This window comes from Panulirus ornatus, chromosome 2 (assembly GCF_036320965.1).
Source record: "Panulirus ornatus isolate Po-2019 chromosome 2, ASM3632096v1, whole genome shotgun sequence".
Lineage (NCBI taxonomy): Eukaryota > Metazoa > Arthropoda > Malacostraca > Decapoda > Palinuridae > Panulirus > Panulirus ornatus.
In genome coordinates this window covers 83,921,180-83,940,107 of record NC_092225.1, presented here as the reverse complement: position 1 = coordinate 83,940,107, position 18,928 = coordinate 83,921,180, and the positions used below count along the sequence as shown (strand labels likewise).

Sequence of the window (18,928 nt, the reverse complement as noted above, 5' to 3'; positions counted from 1 at the left end):
CGCTTTTGGCTTTAGTCTTTTTATTTGGAAGTTTCCCTCTAAACCCTTCTCTGTCATGTGAGTATGCTCTCATGCTTGTGGAACTGAGTACAGAAGAGAGATTATTATACTTTGTCGCTGTCTTTCAAGTTAGCGAGGTAGCGCAAGGAAAGAGGAAAGAATGGCCCAACCCAACCAAATACACATGTATATACATACACATCCACACACACACATCTCAGTGTATACGTATATATACATACAGAGACATATACATATATACACATGTACATAATTCATACTGTCTACCCTTATTCATTCCCGTCGCCACCCCACCACACATGAAATGACAACCCCCTACCCCCGCATGTGTGCGAGGCAGCACTAGGAAAAGACAACAAAGGCCACATTCGTTCACACTCAGCCTCTAACTGTCATGTATAATGCACCGAAACCACAGCTTCCTTTCCACATCCAGGCCCCACAAAACTTTTCATGGCTTACCCCAGACACTTCAAATGCTTTGGTTCAATCCATTGACAGCACATCGACCCCGGTATACCACATCATTCCAATTCACTCTATTCCTTGCACACCTTTCACCCTTCTTCATGTTCAGGGCCCAATCACTCAAAATCTTTTTCACTCCATCTTTCCAATTCCAATTTGGTCTCCCACCTCCTCGTTCCCTCCACCTCTGACACATATATCCTCTTCGTCAATCTTTCCTCTCAATTTCTATATGTGACCAAACCATTTCAAAACACCCTCTTCTGCTCTCTCAACCACACTCTTTTTATTACCACACATCTCTCTTACCCTTTCATTAATTACTTGATCAAACCACCTCACATTTCATATTGTCCTCAAACATCTCATTTCCAGCACAACTCTATCTATAGCCCATGTCTCGCAACCATATAACATTGTTGGAACCACTATTCCTTCAAACATACCCATTTTTGCTTTCCAAGATAACGTTCTCGACTTCCACACATTTTTCAATGCTCCCAGAACTTTTGCTCCCTCCCCCACCCTATGATTCACTTCCGCTTCCATGGCTCCATCCGCTGCCAAATCCACCCCCAGATATCTAAAACACTTTACTTCCTTTCCTCCAGTTTTTCTCCATTCAAACTTACCTCCCAGTTGACTTGTCTCTCAACCCTACTGTAGCTAATAACCTTGCTCTTATTTACATTTACTCTCAGCTTTCTTCTTTCACACACTTTACCAAACTCAGTCACCAGCTTCTGCAGTTTCTCACTTGAATCAGCCACCAGCGCTGTAACATCAGCAAACAACAACTGACTCACTTCCCAAGCTCTCTCATCCACAACAGACTGCATACTTGCCCCTCTTTCCAAAACTCTTGCATTCACCTCCCTAACAACTCCATCCATAAACAAATCAAACAACCATGGAGACATCACGCACCCCTACCGCAAACCAACATTCACTGAGAACCAATCACTTTCCTCTCTTCCTACTCGTACACATGCCTTACATCCTTGATAAAAACTTTTCACTGCTTCTAACAACTTGCCTCCCATACTATATATTCCTAATACCTTCCACAGAGCATCTCTGTCAACTCGATCATATGCCTTCTCCAGATCCATAAATGCTACATACAAATCCATTTGCTTTTCTAAGTATTTCTCACATACATTCTTCAAAGCAAACACCTGATCCACACATCCTCTACTTCTGAAACCGCACTGCTTTCCCCCAATCTGATGCTCTGTACATGCCTTCACCCTCTCAATCAATACCCTCCCATGTAATTTACCAGGAATACTCAACAAACTTATACCTCTGTAATTTGAGCACTCACTATTATCCCCTTTGCATTTGTACAATGGCACTATGTAAGCATTCCCCCAATCCTCAGGCACCTCACCATGAGTCATACATACATTACATAACCTTACCAACCAGTCAACATTACAGTCACCCCCTTTTTTAATAAATTCCACTGCAATACCATTCAAACCCGCTGCCTTGCCGGCTTAATCTTCCGCAAAGCTTTTACTACCTCTTCTCTGTTTACCAAATCATTCTCCTTAACCCTCTCACTTTGCTCACCACCTCTACCAAAACACCCTATATCTGCCACTCTGTCATCTAACACATTTAACAAACCTTCAAAATACTCACTCCATCTCCTTCTCACATCACCACTACTTGTTATCTCCTCCCCATTAGCCCCCTTCACTGATGTTCCCATTTGTTCCCTTGTCTTACGCACTTTATTTACCTCCTTCCAAAACATCTTTTTATTCTCCCTAAAATTTAATGATACTCTCTCACCCCAACTCTCATTTGCCCTCTTTTTCACCTCTTGCACCTTTCTCTTGATCTTGTGCCTCTTTCTTTTATACATCTCCCAGTCATTTGCATTATTTCCCTGCAAAAATTGTCCAAATGACTCTCTCTTTTCTACCACTAATAATCTTACTTCATCCCACCACTCACTACCCTTTCTAATCTCTTCACCTCCCATGCTTCTGATGCCACAAGCATCTTTTGCACAAGCCATCACTGCTTCCCTAAATACATCCCATTGCTCCCCCACTCTCCTTACATCCTTTGTTCTCACCTTTTTCCATTCTGTACTAAGCATCTCCAGGAACTTCCTCACACAAGTCTCCTTCCCAAGCTTACTTTCTCTCACCACTCTCTTGACCCCAACATTCTCTCTTCTTTTCTGAAAACCTCTACATATCTTCACCTTCACATCCACAAGATAATGATCAGACATCCCTCCAGTTGCACCTCTCAGCACATTTACATCCAAAAGTCTCTCTTTCGTGCATCTATCAATTAACACGTAATCCAATACCGCTCTCTGGCCATCTCTCCTACTTACATACGTATACTTATGTATATCTCTCTCTTTAAACCAGGTATTCCCAATCACAACAAGCTCTTCACCTTTTCTATTTACAACACTGAACACCCCATGCACACCAATTATTCCCTCAACTGCCACATTACTCACCTTTGCATTCAAATCACCCATCACTATAACCTGGTCTCATGTATCAAAACTACTCAGCTGCTCCCAAAACACTTGCCTCTCATGATCTTTCTTCTCATGCCCAGGTGCATATGCAACAATAATCACCAATCTCTCTCCATCCACTTTCAGTTTTACCCATATCAATCTAGAGTTTACTTTTTTACACTCTATCACATACTCCCACTACTCCTGTTTCAGGAGTAGTCCTACTCCTTTCCTTGCTCTTGTCCTTTCACTAACCCCTGACCATTCCCAAACCACTCTTCCTCTTTACCCTTGAGCTTTGTTTCACTCTGAGCTAAAACATCCAGGTTCCTTTCCTCAAAGATACTCCCTATCTCTCCTTTTTTCTCATCTTGGTTACATCCACACACATTTAGACACCCCAATCTGAGCCTTCGAGGAGGATGAGCACTCCCCGCGTGACTCCTTCTTCTGTTTCTCCTTTTAGAAAGTTAAAATACAAGGAAGGGAGGGTTTCTAGCCCCCGGCTCCCATCCCCTTTAGTCGCCTTCTACAACACATGAGGAATGCGTGGGAAGTATTCTTTCTCCCCTATCCCAAGGGATAGAGATGTGTTGGTATTAAAAGTTGAAGAACCTTATTCTCTCTGAGGCTGTGTCCCACAATTTTTTTCCCCTGCCCTACCTTTACCCCTCTTCTTTCAAAAAGACTAACTCTGACTACTTTAGTGTTGCTTGGGGAGAGAGTTTGGCACTCATGGGACCCCACGAACTGCTGGTGGCTGGGATCTAGTGGGATGATGAGGTCATTTCTGGGATAGTTCTGATTGGCCAAGGATGGATCCAAATAAGCAGAGCTTTCACTGTCATGGTTGAGTGCTTAGTGAAAGGTATTGAAAGCCAATGCCTGCTCACTAGAAATATTGATGGTTTTAGGAGCCTAATCATATTTTTCCCCAAGATATCTAATAATATATCTCTCATCCTTGTGAGACACTGCTTCAGAGAGTAAATTTCTTTAAGCATTCAGAATTACATTATTTATCATGCTTTTTCTTGTAGATTTTCCTTTGCATGCTGTTTATGTGTAATTTTTCTTGGGGTATCATTTGTCCTTCATACATTTCTTGCACTTATGCATGCTTTCATCATTTTGAAATAAGGACTCAGCCACGTAAGTAAGTTTCAAATATTTATGTAAAGTTTTCTGTATGCCACAATTTTTCTGCTATAGAATAAGTACAAAAATGCTGAAAGTTATGATTTCCTTTATTTGCAATTATTGTGTTTGATGCAACATTACCTTCTATGATGATTTAAGTATATCTGTTGTTTGTGGATAAAGGTATGCTATACATCAATAAATAAAATGCAATGTTTACAAAAATACAATTGAGAGAGACATCAATTCATTGTAAGCATCTTATGTACATTTCAAGTAAAACAACACTTGAATCAAATTAGTATTGTAAATAAAGCAGTACAGTTAAATGTCCATAAGGAAAATCTCATGGAAAGTCAATCAGTAACAGAATTACACTTTTTATTAGTGGCCTTAGTGTACTTTATCATGAGAAAATCTCATGGAAAGGCAATCAGTAAGAGAATTAGAGTTGCTGATAGTGGCATTAGTGTAGTTTATCATAAAAAACAGATAAGAATGGGTCAGCAAGTGATAACAGTAGCATTAGTTAATTGCTTTTATTTGCTTTATGTTATGTTTATTATATATGTTGCTTGATGTTTTAGTGCACTGAATTTGCTGTACTGTATGAATAGTAAATCAGGAAAGTAAATGTTTTGGAATGAAATTTAAGGTTTGAAACCTGATGTTCCCATAACCTAAAAGGTGTGGCACAGTTTTGTACATATATTTACCTGTTTCATAACTCATATAATATACTTATGAAATATGCAGAGATGTAAGAATGTGAACTTTTGTGCTTATTTCCTCATCCTTTTATGGCTGTACCAACATGTACATAATTCCAGGGGAAGCTGATGCCTACTGTATCATAAAATGTGAGGGAGAGTCAGTCAGAACACCTATTGACAAAAAAACCTCAAACCCTGAATGGAACACAACAGCAATCTTCTATCGTACCAAACCAGAGCAACCTCTTGTGATTGAGGTAAGAAAATTATTATCTAGAATTTTGAATAAGAATAATGTTTAAAATGTGGTATTTGTCTGTTTCCTGGAGTTACCTTGCTGGCATAGGGAGTGGTGATGCTGTTTCCTGTAGGGCAACCAAAATGTTTTGAAATGGTTTGGGCACATGGAGAGAATGAGTGAGGAAAGATTGACCAAGAGGATATATGTGTCGGAGGTGGAGGGAACGAGGAGAAGTGGGAGACGAAATTGGAGGTGGAAAGATGGAGTGAAAAAGATTTTGTGTGATCGGGGCCTGAACATGCAGGAGGGTGAAAGGAGGGCAAGGAATAGAGTGAATTGGATCGATGTGGTATACCGGGGTTGACGTGCTGTCAGTGGATTGAATCAGGGCATGTGAAGCGTCTGGGGTAAAGCATGGAAAGCTGTGTAGGTATGTATATTTGTGTGTGGACGCCTATGTATATACATGTGTATGGGGGTGGGTTGGGCCATTTCTTTCAACTGTTTCCTTGCGCTACCTCGCAAACGCGGGAGACAGCGGCAAAATATATATATATATATATATATATATATATATATATATATATATATATATATATATATAATGTGTGTGTGTGGAGCAAAACTGGAGGAAGTAAAGTGTTTTAGATATCTGGGAGTGGATCTGGCAGCGGATGGAACCATGGAAGCGGAAGTGGATCATAGGGTGGGGGATGGGGCGAAAATCCTGGGAGCCTTGAAGAATGTGTGGAAGTCGAGAACATTATCTTGGAAAGCAAAAATGGGTATGTTTGAAGGAATAGTGGTTCCAACAATGTTGTATGGTTGCGAGGCGTGGGCTATGGATAGAGTTGTGCACAGAAGGATGGATGTGCTGGAAATGAGATGTTTGAGGACAATGTGTGGTGTGAGGTGGTTTGATCGAGTAAGTAACGTAAGGGTAAGAGAGATGTGTGGAAATGAAAAGAGCGTGGTTGAGAGAGCAGAAGAGGGTGTTTTGAAATGGTTTGGGCACATGGAGAGAATGAGTGAGGAAAGATTGACCAAGAGGATATATGTGTCGGAGGTGGAGGGAACGAGGAGAAGTGGGAGACCAAATTGGAAGTGGAAAGATGGAGTGAAAAAGATTTTGTGTGATCGGGGCCTGAACATGCCGGAGGGTGAAAGGAGGGCAAGAAATAGAGTGAATTGGATCGATGTGGTATACCGGGGTTGACGTGCTGTCAGTGGATTGAATCAGGGTATGTGAAGCATCTGGGGTAAACCATGGAAAGTTGTGTGGGGTCTGGATGTGGAAAGGGAGCTGTGGTTTCGGGCATTATTGCATGACAGCTAGAGACTGAGTGTGAACGAATGGGGCCTTTGTTATCTTTTCCTAGTGCTACCTCGCACACATGAGGGGGGAGGGGGATGGTATTCCATGTGTGGCGAGGTGGCGATGGGAATGAATAAAGGCAGACAGTGAGAATTGTGTGCATGGGTATATATGTATGTGTCTGTGTGTGTATATATATGTGTACATTGAGATGTATAGGTATGTATATTTGCGTGTGTGGACGTGTATGTATATACATTGTGTATAGGGGTGGGTTGGGCCATTTCTTTCCTCTGTTTCCTTACGCTACCTCTAAAATGGGAAACAGAAGAAGGAGTCATGCGGGGAGTGCTCATCCTCCTCGAAGGCTCAGATTGGGGTGCCTAAATGTGTGTGGATGTAACCAAGATGTGAAAAAAGGAGAGATAGGTAGTATGTTTGAGGAAAGGAACCTGGATGTTTTGGCTCTGAGTGAAACGAAGCTCAAGGGTAAAGAGGAAGAGTGGTTTGGGAATGTCTTGGGAGTAAAGTCAGGGGTTAGTGAGAGGACAAGAGCAAGGGAAGGAGTAGCAGTACTCCTGAAACAGGAGTTGTGGAAGTATGTGATAGAATGTAAGAAAGTAAATTCTCGATTAATATGGGTAAAACTGAAAGTTGATGGAGAGAGATGGGTGATTATTGGTGCATATGCACCTGGGCATGAGAAGAAAGATCATGAGAGGCAAGTGTTTTGGGAGCAGCTGAATGAGTGTGTTAGTGGTTTTGATGCACAAGACCGGGTTATAGTGTTGGGTGATTTGAATGCAAAGGTGAGTAATGTGGCAGTTGAGGGAATAATTGGTATACATGGGGTGTTCAGTGTTGTAAATGGAAATGGTGAAGAGCTTGTAGATTTATGTGCTGAAAAAGGACTGATGATTGGGAATACCTGGTTTAAAAAGCGAGATATACATAAGTATACTTATGTAAGTAGGAGAGATGGTCAGAGAGCATTATTGGATTACGTGTTAATTGACAGGCGCGCGAAAGAGAGACTTTTGGATGTTAATGTGCTGAGAGGTGCAACTGGAGGGATGTTTGATCATTATCTTGTGGAGGCTAAGGTGAAGATTTGTATGGATTTTCAGAAAAGAAGAGTGAATGTTGGGGTGAAGAGGGTGGTGAGAGTAAGTGAGCTTGGGAAGGAGACTTGTGTGAGGAAGTACCAGGAGAGACTGAGTACAGAATGGAAAAAGGTGAGAACAATGGAAGAAAGGGGAGTGGGGGAGGAATGGGATGTATTTAGGGAATCAGTGATGGATTGCAGAAAAGATGCTTGTGGCATGAGAAGAGTGGGAGGTGGGTTGATTAGAAAGGGTAGTGAGTGGTGGGATGAAGAAGTAAGAGTATTAGTGAAAGAGAAGAGAGAGGCATTTGGACGATTTTTGCAGGGAAAAAATGAAATTGAGTGGGAGACGTATAAAAGAAAGAGACAGGAGGTCAAGAGAAAGGTGCAAGAGGTGAAAAAAAGGGCAAATGAGAGTTGGGGTGAGAGAGTATCATTAAATTTTAGGGAGAATAAAAAGATGTTCTGGAAGGAGGTAAATAAAGTGCATAAGACAAGGGAGCAAATGGGAACTTCAGTGAAGGGCGCAAATGGGGAGGTGATAACAAGTAGTGGTGATGTGAGAAGGAGATGGAGTGAGTATTTTGAAGGTTTGTTGAATGTGTTTGATGATAGAGTGGCAGATATAGGGTGTTTTGGTCGAGGTGGTGTGCAAAGTGCGAGGGTTAGGGAAAATGAGTTGGTCAACAGAGAAGAGGTAGTAAAAGCTTTGCGGAAGATGAAAGCCGGCAAGGCAGCAGGTTTGGATGGTATTGCAGTGGAATTTATTAAAAAAGGGGATGACTGTATTGTTGACTGGTTGGTAAGGTTATTTAATGTATGTATGACTCATGGTGAGGTGCCTGAGGATTGGCAGAATGCGTGCATAGTGCCATTGTACAAAGGCAAAGGGGATAAGAGTGAGTGCTCAAATTACAGAGGTATAAGTTTGTTGAGTATTCCTGGCAAATTATATGGGAGGGTATTGATTGAGAGGGTGAAGGCATGTACAGAGCATCAGATTGGGGAAGAGCAGTGTGGTTTCAGAAGTGGTAGAGGATGTGTGGATCAGGTGTTTGCTTTGAAGAATGTATGTGAGAAATACTTAGAAAAGCAAATGGATTTGTATGTAGCATTTATGGATCTGGAGAAGGCATATGATAGAGTTGATAGAGATGCTCTGTGGAAGGTATTAAGAATATATGGTGTGGGAGGCAAGTTGTTAGAAGCAGTGAAAAGTTTTTATCGAGGATGTAAGGCATGTGTACGTGTAGGAAGAGAGGAAAGTGATTGGTTCTCAGTGAATGTAGGTTTGCGGCAGGGGTGTGTGATGTCTCCATGGTTGTTTAATTTGTTTATGGATGGGGTTGTTAGGGAGGTGAATGCAAGAGTTTTGGAAAGAGGGGCAAGTATGAAGTCTGTTGGGGATGAGAGAGCTTGGGAAGTGAGTCAGTTGTTGTTCGCTGATGATACAGCGCTGGTGGCTGATTCATGTGAGAAACTGCAGAAGCTGGTGACTGAGTTTGGTAAAGTGTGTGAAAGAAGAAAGTTAAGAGTAAATGTGAATAAGAGCAAGGTTATTAGGTACAGTAGGGTTGAGGGTCAATTCAATTGGGAGGTGAGTTTGAATGGAGAAAAACTGGAGGAAGTGAAGTGTTTTAGATATCTGGGAGTGGATCTGGCAGCGGATGGAACCATGGAAGCAGAAGTGGATCATAGGGTGGGGGAGGGGGCGAAAATTCTGGGAGCCTTGAAGAATGTGTGGAAGTCGAGAACATTATCTCGGAAAGCAAAAATGGGTATGTTTGAAGGAATAGTGGTTCCAACAATGTTGTATGGTTGCAAGGCATGGACTATGGATAGAGTTGTGCGCAGGAGGATGGATGTGCTGGAAATGAGATGTTTGAGGACAATGTGTGGTGTGAGGTGGTTTGATCGAGTAAGTAACGTAAGGGTAAGAGAGATGTGTGGAAATAAAAAGAGCGTGGTTGAGAGAGCAGAAGAGGGTGTTTTGAAATGGTTTGGTCACATGGAGAGAATGAGTGAGGAAAGATTGACCAAGAGGATATATGTGTCGGAGGTGGAGGGAACGAGGAGAAGAGGGAGACCAAATTGGAGGTGGAAAGATGGAGTGAAAAAGATTTTGTGTGATCGGGGCCTGAACATGCAGGAGGGTGAAAGGAGGGCAAAGAATAGAGTGAATTGGATCGATGTGGTATATCGGGGTTGACGTGCTGTCAGTGGCTTGAATCAAGGCATGTGTATGGGGATGGGTTGGGCCATTTCTTTCGTCTGTTTCCTTGCGCTACCTCGCAAACGCGGGAGACAGCGACAAAAAAGAAAAAAAATAAAATATATATATATATATATATATATATATATATATATATATATATATAAAATGGATTGAACCAGGGCATGTGAAGCATCTGGGGTAAACCATGGAAAGTTCTGTGGGGCCTGGATGTGGAAAGGGAGCTGTACTTTCGTTATATGTATATATATATATATATATATATATATATGTATATGGATGGTATTGCAGTGGAATTTATTAAAAAAGGGGGTGACCGTATTACTGACCGGTTGGTAAGGTTATTTATTGTATATATGACTCATGGTGAGGTGCCTGAGGATTGGCGGAATGCGTGCATAGTGCCATTGTACAAAGGCAAAGGGAATAAGAGTGAGTGCTCAAATTACAGAGGTATAAGTTTGTTGAGTATTCCTGGTAAATTATATGGGAGGGTATTGATTGAGAGGGTGAAGGCATGTACAGAGCATCAGATTGGGGAAGAGCAGTGTGGTTTCAGAAGTGGTAGAGGATGTGTGGATCAGGTGTTTGCTTTGAAAAATGTATGTGAGAAATACTTAACAAAGCAAATGGATTTGTATGTAGCATTTATGGATCTGGAGAAGGCATATGATAGAGTTGATAGAGATGCTCTGTGGAAGGTATTAAGAATACATGGTGTGGAAGGCACGTTGTTAGAAGCAGTGAAAAGTTTTTATCGAGGATGTAAGGCATGTGTACGTGTAGGAAGAGAGGAAAGTGATTGGTTCTCAGTGAATGTAGGTTTGCGGCAGGGGTGTGTGATGTCTCCATGGTTGTTTAATTTGTTTATGGATGGGGTTGTTAGGGAGGTGAATGGAAGAGTTTTGGAAAGAGGGGCAAGTATGAAGTCTGTTGTGGATGAGAGAGCTTGGGAAATGAGTCAGTTGTTGTTCGCTGATGATACAGCGCTGGTAGCTGATTCATGTGAGAAACTGCAGAAGCTGGTGACTGAGTTTGGTAAAGTGTGTGAAAGAAGAAAGTTAAGAGTAAATGTGAATAAGAGCAAGGTTATTAGGTACAGTAGGGTTGAGGATCAAGTCAATTGGGAGGTAAGTTTGAATGGAGAAAAACTGGAGGAAGTAAAGTGTTTTAGATATCTGGGAGTGGATCTGGCAGCGGATGGAACCATGGATGCGGAAGTGGATCATAGGGTGGGGGAGGGGGCGAAAATCCTGGGAGCCTTGAAGAATGTGTGGAAGTCGAGAACATTATCTCGGAAAGCAAAAATGGGTGTGTTTGAAGAAATAGTGGTTCCAACAATGTTGTATGGTTGCGAGGCGTGGGCTATGGATAGAGTTGTGCGCAGGAGGATGGATGTGCTGGAAATGAGATGTTTGAGGACAATGTGTGGTGTGAGGTGGTTTGATCGAGTAAGTAACGTAAGGGTAAGAGAGATGTGTGGAAATAAAAAGAGCGTGGTTGAGAGAGCAGAAGAGGGTGTTTTGAAATGGTTTGGGCACATGGAGAGAATGAGTGAGGAAAGATTGACCAAGAGGATATATGTGTCGGAGGTGGAGGGAACGAGGAGAAGTGGGAGACCAAATTGGAGGTGGAAAGATGGAGTGAAAAAGATTTTGTGTGATCGGGGCCTGAACATGCAGGAGGGTGAAAGGCGGGCAAGGAATAGAGTGAATTGGATCGATGTGGTATACCGGGGTTGACGTGCTGTCAGTGGATTGAATCAGGGCATGTGAAGCGTCTGGGGTAAACCATGGAAAGCTGTGTAGGTATGTATATTTGCATGTGTGGACGTATGTATATACATGTGTATGGGGGTGGGTTGGGCCATTTCTTTCATCTGTTTCCTTGTGCTACCTCGCAAACGCGGGAGACAGCGACAAAGCAAAAAAAAAAAAAAAATATATATATAATATATATATATATATATATATATATATATATATATATATATATATATATATATATATATATATATATGTTATCCCTGGGGATAGGGGAGAAAGAATACTTCCCACGTATTCCCTGCTTGTCATAGAAGGCGACTAAAAGGGGACGGAGCGTGTGGCTGGAAATCCTCCCCCCTCTTTTTTTTTTTCTTTTTTTAATTTTCCAAAAGAAGGAACAGAGAAGGGGGCCAGGTGAGGATATTCCCTCTAAGGCCCAGTCCTATGTTCTTAATGCTACCTCGCTAACGCGGGAAATGGCAAATAGCATGAACGAACTAATGACGAACTATATATATATGTATTCCTATGAGTCCACGGGGAAAATGAAACACTTATCATGTTTCATTTTCCCTGTGGACTCATAGGAATATCTTGGTCACGCACAAAATTGTGATCCTTTCCAATATATATATATATATATATATATATACATTTCTTTACATATATTTATTTATTATACTTTGTTGCTGTCTCCCGTGTTAGCGAGTTACTGCAAGGAAACAGATGAAAGAATGGCCCAACCCACCCACATACACCTGTATATACATACACATCCACACATGCACATATACATACCTATACATCTCAATGTATACATATATAAACACACACAGACATATACATACATACACGTACATAATTCATACTGTCTGCCCTTATTCATTCCTGTCGCCACCCCACCACACATGAAATGACAACCCCCTCCCCCCACATGTGCACGAGGTAGCACTAGGAAAAGACAACAAAGTTCACATTCGTTCACACTCAGTCTTTAGCTGTCATGTATAATGCACCGAGTGAGGGAGATACAAGTGTTGAGGTCCTTAAAAGCATAAAGGAAGTTGTGAGGCTGGGCTTCATTAATCCCCTTGAAGAGCAGGTGGGCACTAATTATGTGACCTGATGTCTGACCTTCCTTTCCTTACATGGTGTGTGGACAGGGTTATTCTGGTGGATACTTCTTAATAATTATTTCAGTTAACAGTTTATCACATTTAAAATGGCCAAAGGACATCACACTGAATAACAAGTGGTTCATTTTGGTCATAGAAAGCTAACATTGGAGAAAATGCCACTAAGTGCTTGACCTTGTCTAGAGCTTCCTTTTGAACACCTCCCCATTGCTATTCAGCATCTTTATTAGCTAGTTGATGGATATGCTACATTAACATAGACGATTTAAGTAATTATCTAGCTAGGTAATTCATCATGACTGCTAATCTCTGTACCTGTTACACTTTGTGGAGATTTCATTTTTACAGTGGATGCTATCTTATCAGGATCAGGTTTCAAACCATTCTTAGATATCTTATTCCCTAAAAAAGAAATCCCCAACATCATCAGTTTTGTCCTAAAATTTTTGAGCATGATCCCTTGCGACCACATCTCTCTTAACAGTTTACAGACACTATCATCATAATCATCATTAGCTAGCTCATCGTTGTCTACAGTACCATAACCTAATATATCATCAGGTATACATAGTATACATATAACTCCTTTACACACTTTCTCATGATCATCATTACCTACAGTACCATAGACTGTCATCGCTACACATGCAACTCTTTTCAGACAATCCAGGGATATATTCAGCCTCTTTTGGAATGTTTGACTATTCACAGCTAAGCTAAATAGCAATCCCAACCACCTGATACCTTCTTAGTTATGTCTGAAATAGAGTATAACTTGACTGCTTATCTGGTAAAAAGTGCCAAACTTTGAGAATAATCTAGCCTTTGAAAGGTCATGTAATAAATCAATCACTGGTAATGGATGCATTTTTCTTTTCATGTTTTCATTCAGTGCTTGTGGATCAACGCAAATTCTGTCACTTGATTTCTTGCTTCCAATAACCATACAACTTACATTTTGTGAGCTCATCCAAAGCTTATTATGAACCTTTTGTTTTACATTGATTAGCACTCTACACGATGATATTGCAACTTTGTTGATGATGAATCAAGTTAGCTTAAGAACATCAGATATTCATAGCTCTTCTGAAAAAAGTCACCAATTTAAGAACATCATGAACTGCACTAATTTGCACATAATTTACAGTTATCAGATTCTTCTGTTCTTATGCTCTCTTACCCAAAATTGGTACAAGCTCCTGTTCTACAACAAAGAACTCTACAGAATATTCCGTTTTATTCTTAAGATTGACAAGAACTGTTCTACACTTTCTCAGTGGACTTAATAGTATTCCAAATTTACACTATCACAGGATGTTAAATGCTTACCAGGTACCATATGTTAAGGAGTAGCTTTCATGTTTGTTCTGCAGCCAACTTGAAACTTCATTTCTTTACTGCCTATCTCAGTGGAAGTTAGTGGCCTTGTTTCTGAATTGTGTTAAAAGCTTCTTGACATACTGGACATTGTGGTTGTCTTCTGTGTCAGCATCCCCTTGAATACCATTGACCATCCTTCCACAAGAGCCCTTCTCTGGTTTTCATCTTTATTTACTTAAGAAGTGATTCTTTTTGTTGCACTTGCCACAGGTCATAATACATTAGTAGGCATACTTCTTTCTTCCAGATATGCTTGTTGCCACAGAACTTTCATTCCCGCATGGATGCGTGTCCAGATGGGGTCTTCATGAGGGAAGTCATCATTTCATTTGTTTTCTTCTTGGGTTTCTTCAAAGTCACCTTGTTGACAGCTTCTGAAATGCTGCCATATGATTCTTTGATACTTGGTGTGCCACAAAAAATGTATCATGATTAAAGTCATCCTCTTTAAAGAATTACTCAGAGTCATCTGAGCACCCAAATACTGATTGATCTCTCATTTACTTTCTGATCTCCATGTTCATATGCCTTATATAAAATCATGAGTCTGGTGAAAGATGAATCTAGAGATTGTCCTGTTTGTTGCTAACAATTTTGAAAGCTATACCAGTCAGCCAGTACATTATTCTTTGGGGCAAAATTTAAAACAACTTTGGCAAGCTTATTCTGTAACACTCTATATAGGTTTGGCTTGTTATCTACTGGTGCTGGGAACTCAGGTAGATTTTACCTGTCAAATAAATTATCCCTACCCACAGTTAGAAGTGGTGCAGCATTCTCATCAAATCTTAAAACCTGCTACCAGAACATAGATGTTATATTCATTTTTGCTTAAAGGTCAATAAAGCTTGTTCAGTTTTATGTTAGGCTTAATTTGCCAGGGATGGAGAGTGAAGCTTCTATTTGCACTATGTTGTTATGTCGCTGTTTGCTTTTGCCTCAGACCATTGGAACAGGAGCCCTTTTCATGTCTTCTCCCTTGGTCATTCTAGTCCCTGACAACTGACAATTATTTCACCACTGCTTCAATGTTTTTTGTACCAATTTGTTCTTAGATAAGCTTAATAATTCAGTATAGTTACAAAAAGGGTCACTTTCATTCTTGTTTGTATCAGCAAAGTAGCTTCTTGCTCACTGAAAATGAGGCAATAGACTGTCTTAAACATGAATAGTGTTAGTGTTCAGATATAAGAACCCTCTCTTTTTTCTGATGGTGACATAGGATCAAACAAAATCCCAGGTTTTTGGCTGAGAATGAAACAAGCAAATTTCAAAATACTCCTGGTTTAATTAATTTCTGGAATACTGCTGCTGAACATCTTGTTGAGTGCCTACTTAAAATCTTGGACAATTTCTTGAGATCCCAGAGACTATAAAAGGGAATGCCATTTTGTTCATACAGTTACTGTGAATCTTCTCTCAACAAGAAACCTTTCATCTTAGATTAATGATTGGTTTTGTTGGCTCAACCTGGCCCGTGTGTTAGAGCCCATGATGTTTGGAAGGTACCTTTCATTTTGGCCTTTGAGAGAAACCTTTCTCAAGACAAGATTAACAAAAGCAGTCCTTGGCATTCCTCAAATACTTTTGTTAAACAAGACCTTCTGTCAGACATCAAGGATCATCCTTGTTTAGGATAACTTTTAAAGTTAACTTTTATCATACTCCTCTCTTGGTTAAGAAGCTTGTTTCTAACTTTCCTCCTCCATGTTGGTATGCTCTCAAAGCTCATGGGACAAACACTCTGGAGAGAAAGGTGTATTTTGAAGAATGAAAAGCCGTTTCTTCCAAGAAAGGTGTCCCACAAGCAAATTTTCTGTGTTGCTGTTTCCTGCCCTACTTTCCCCTTTCAAAAAAAAATTTTTCTTAACCAGCATAACCACCACTGGGATGATGCTCATATTTCAATTATTATGAGAAATCCAGCATGACAGCTACCAGGGTGATGATGTCATCACAAAATGGAGGTTACTGATTGGAAAAGGCACACCCACACTGAGCTGTATGCTGCTGCTACTAAAGAGGTGGTTTGTGGAGAATAAGCAGCATTTACCTCACCCAAAAGCAAGGAGTTATAGGTTTTTAATCCTTGGGAGTCTCTGAAATTTTTTTCAAACCTTGCAGGACACTGCCATAAGAGAAACAGCTTGTTTTATTCTATATAAAAGTACTTTTTTTTATTTTACCATTTCATGGATCAGTACAGTTGATAGATATCCCTCATTTTCAAGAAAAGTGTAACATTTAAAGGAACCAGAAGTCACATTAGCTTTGTTAGTAGTGGTAAATGTCTAAGAATATTTATTTGATGTGATTAACAGTGACTTATCATGAGCTATCATTTGATTATCTCTCAAGTTCATACACTATATTTTTTATTACAGATATGGAATAGCAACATGCTGATGGATGGGTTTATCGGACGTGCAGAGGTTACAGCACCAATCAATCCATCTATTACACAGATAGAGCTTTCATTATTTGGACGTCGGAAAGAGAAGACCGTAGAGAAGCCAGGAAAACTGATAGTGCAAGTGTACAGTGATGATGACCTCACTAGTATTTGATCATAGTAGTTATAATAAGAAACATTTCTTACATGCAAATGTATTAGGGATTGAGACAAAAAGTAAACAGCAGAAGTTGCTTGCTAGTTCAGTCATATACTTTGCCAAATGAGATTATTTTTTTCTACTAAAGACAATCTAAAGACTGTATCATGAAATTGGAGATTCAGTACCAAGGGAAGCATTTTATAGTATTTTATATGTAGTAGCTTCAGATAAAGTAGATTTTTCATAGGAAAATCATTGTGAAGTCATTTGCAAGTACAGTGCTGTACAGGTAAAATGCAAAAGAAAATTTCTTCACTATTACTATTACTATTATAACCAATTTTTACTCTGCTGTTTACCAAAGGAAACCTTAAAAATTCATAAGGTTTGTTGGAACACAGTTATAAGAAGGTTAAATATATATATATAGGGGATAGGGGAGAAAGAATACTTCCCACGTATTCCCTGCGTGTCGTAGAAGGCGACTAATATGATAGAGTTGATAGAGATGCTCTGTGGAAGGTATTAAGAATATATGGTGTGGGAGGAAAGTTGTTAGAAGCAGTGAAAAGTTTTTATCGAGGATGTAAGGCATGTGTACGTGTAGGAAGAGAGGAAAGTGATTGGTTCTCAGTGAAAGTAGGTTTGCGGCAGGGGTGTGTGATGTCTCCATGGTTGTTTAATTTGTTTATGGATGGGGTTGTTAGGGAGGTAAATGCAAGAGTTTTGGAAAGAGGGGCAAGTATGAAGTCTGTTGGGGATGAGAGAGCTTGGGAAGTGAGTCAGTTGTTGTTCGCTGATGATACAGCGCTGGTGGCTGATTCATGTGAGAAACTGCAGAAGCTGGTGACTGAGTTTGGTAAAGTGTGTGGAAGAAGAAAGTTAAGAGTAAATGTGAATAAGAGCAAGGTTATTAGGTACAGTAGGGTTGAGGGTCAAGTCAATTGGGAGGTGAGTTTGAATGGAGAAAAACTGGAGGAAGTGAAGTGTTTTAGATATCTGGGAGTGGATCTGGCAGCGGATGGAACCATGGAAGCGGAAGTGGATCACAGGGTGGGGGAGGGGGCGAAAATTCTGGGGGCCTTGAAGAATGTGTGGAAGTCGAGAATATTATCTCGGAAAGCAAAAATGGGTATGTATGAAGGAATAGTGGTTCCAACAATGTTGTATGGTTGCGAGGCATGGGCTATGGATAGAGTTGTGCGCAGGAGGATGGATGTGCTGGAAATGAGATGTTTGAGGACAATGTTTGGTGTGAGGTGGTTTGATCGAGTGAGTAACGTAAGGGTAAGAGAGATGTGTGGAAATAAAAAGAGCGTGGTTGAGAGAGCAGAAGAGGGTGTTTTGAAGTGGTTTGGGCACATGGAGAGGATGAGTGAGGAAAGATTGACCAAGAGGATATATGTGTCGGAGGTGGAGGGAACAAGGAGAAGAGGGAGACCAAATTGGAGGTGGAAAGATGGAGTGAAAAAGATTTTGTGTGATCGGGGCCTGAACATGCAGGAGGGTGAAAGGAGGGCAAGGAATACAGTGAATTGGAGCGATGTGGTATACCGGGGTTGATGTGCTGTCAGTGGATTGAATCAAGGCATGTGAAGCGTCTGGGGTAAGCCATGGAAAGCTGTGTAGGTATGTATATTTGCGTGTGTGGACGTATGTATATACATGTGTATGGGGGGGTTGGGCCATTTCTTTCGTCTGTTTCCTTGCGCTACCTCGCAAACGCGGGAGACAGCGACAAAGTATAATGAATAAAATAAATAATTTTTTCTTTTAAACTATTCGCCATTTCCCGCGTTAGCAAGGTAGCGTTAAGAACAGAGGACTGGGCCTTTTTTTGGAATATCCTCACCTGACCCCACTCTGTTCCTTCTTTTGGAAAATTAAAAAAAAAAACGAGAGGGGAGGATTTCCAGCCCCCCGCTCCCTCCCCTTTTAGTCGCCTTCTATGACACGCAGGAATACGTGGGAAGTATTCTTAATCCCCTATCCCCAGGGATAATATATATATATATATATATATATATATATATATATATATATATATATATATATATATATATATACATATATATATATATATATATATATTTTTTTTTTGCTTTGTCGCTGTCTCCCGCATTTGCGAGGTAGCGCAAGGAAACAGACGAAAGAGATGGCAAAACCCACCCCCATACACATGTATATACATACGTCCACACACGCAAATACACATACCTACACAGCTTTCCATGGTTTACCCCAGACGCTTCACATGCCCTGATTCAATCCACTGACAGCACGTCAACCCCGGTATACCACATCGATCCAATTCACTCTATTCCTTGCCCTCCTTTCACCCTCCTGCATGTTCAG

The 18,928-nt window shown here is 40.6% G+C and overlaps 1 protein-coding gene across 8 annotated transcripts in view; it reads left to right on the top strand.

The window, feature by feature from the left end:
• The window catches only part of LOC139757813 (calpain-5-like), a 255,428-nt gene extending 238,093 nt beyond the window's left edge, over nt 1–17,335 (top strand). Inside the window, exons 16-17 of one of the 8 annotated variants that reach the window (XM_071678680.1) lie at nt 4,960–5,099; nt 16,403–17,335. In XM_071678680.1, coding sequence (XP_071534781.1) covers nt 4,960–5,099; nt 16,403–16,585 — 323 coding nt within the window. In that variant the 3' untranslated portion in view covers nt 16,586–17,335. Of the gene's footprint in view, nt 1–4,959; nt 5,100–14,265; nt 15,880–16,402 lie in introns of those variants that run through there. The other 7 variants (XM_071678716.1, XM_071678707.1, XM_071678669.1 and 4 more) reach the window with 7 other exon arrangements.
• The last annotated feature ends 1,593 nt before the right edge of the window (nt 17,336–18,928 follow it).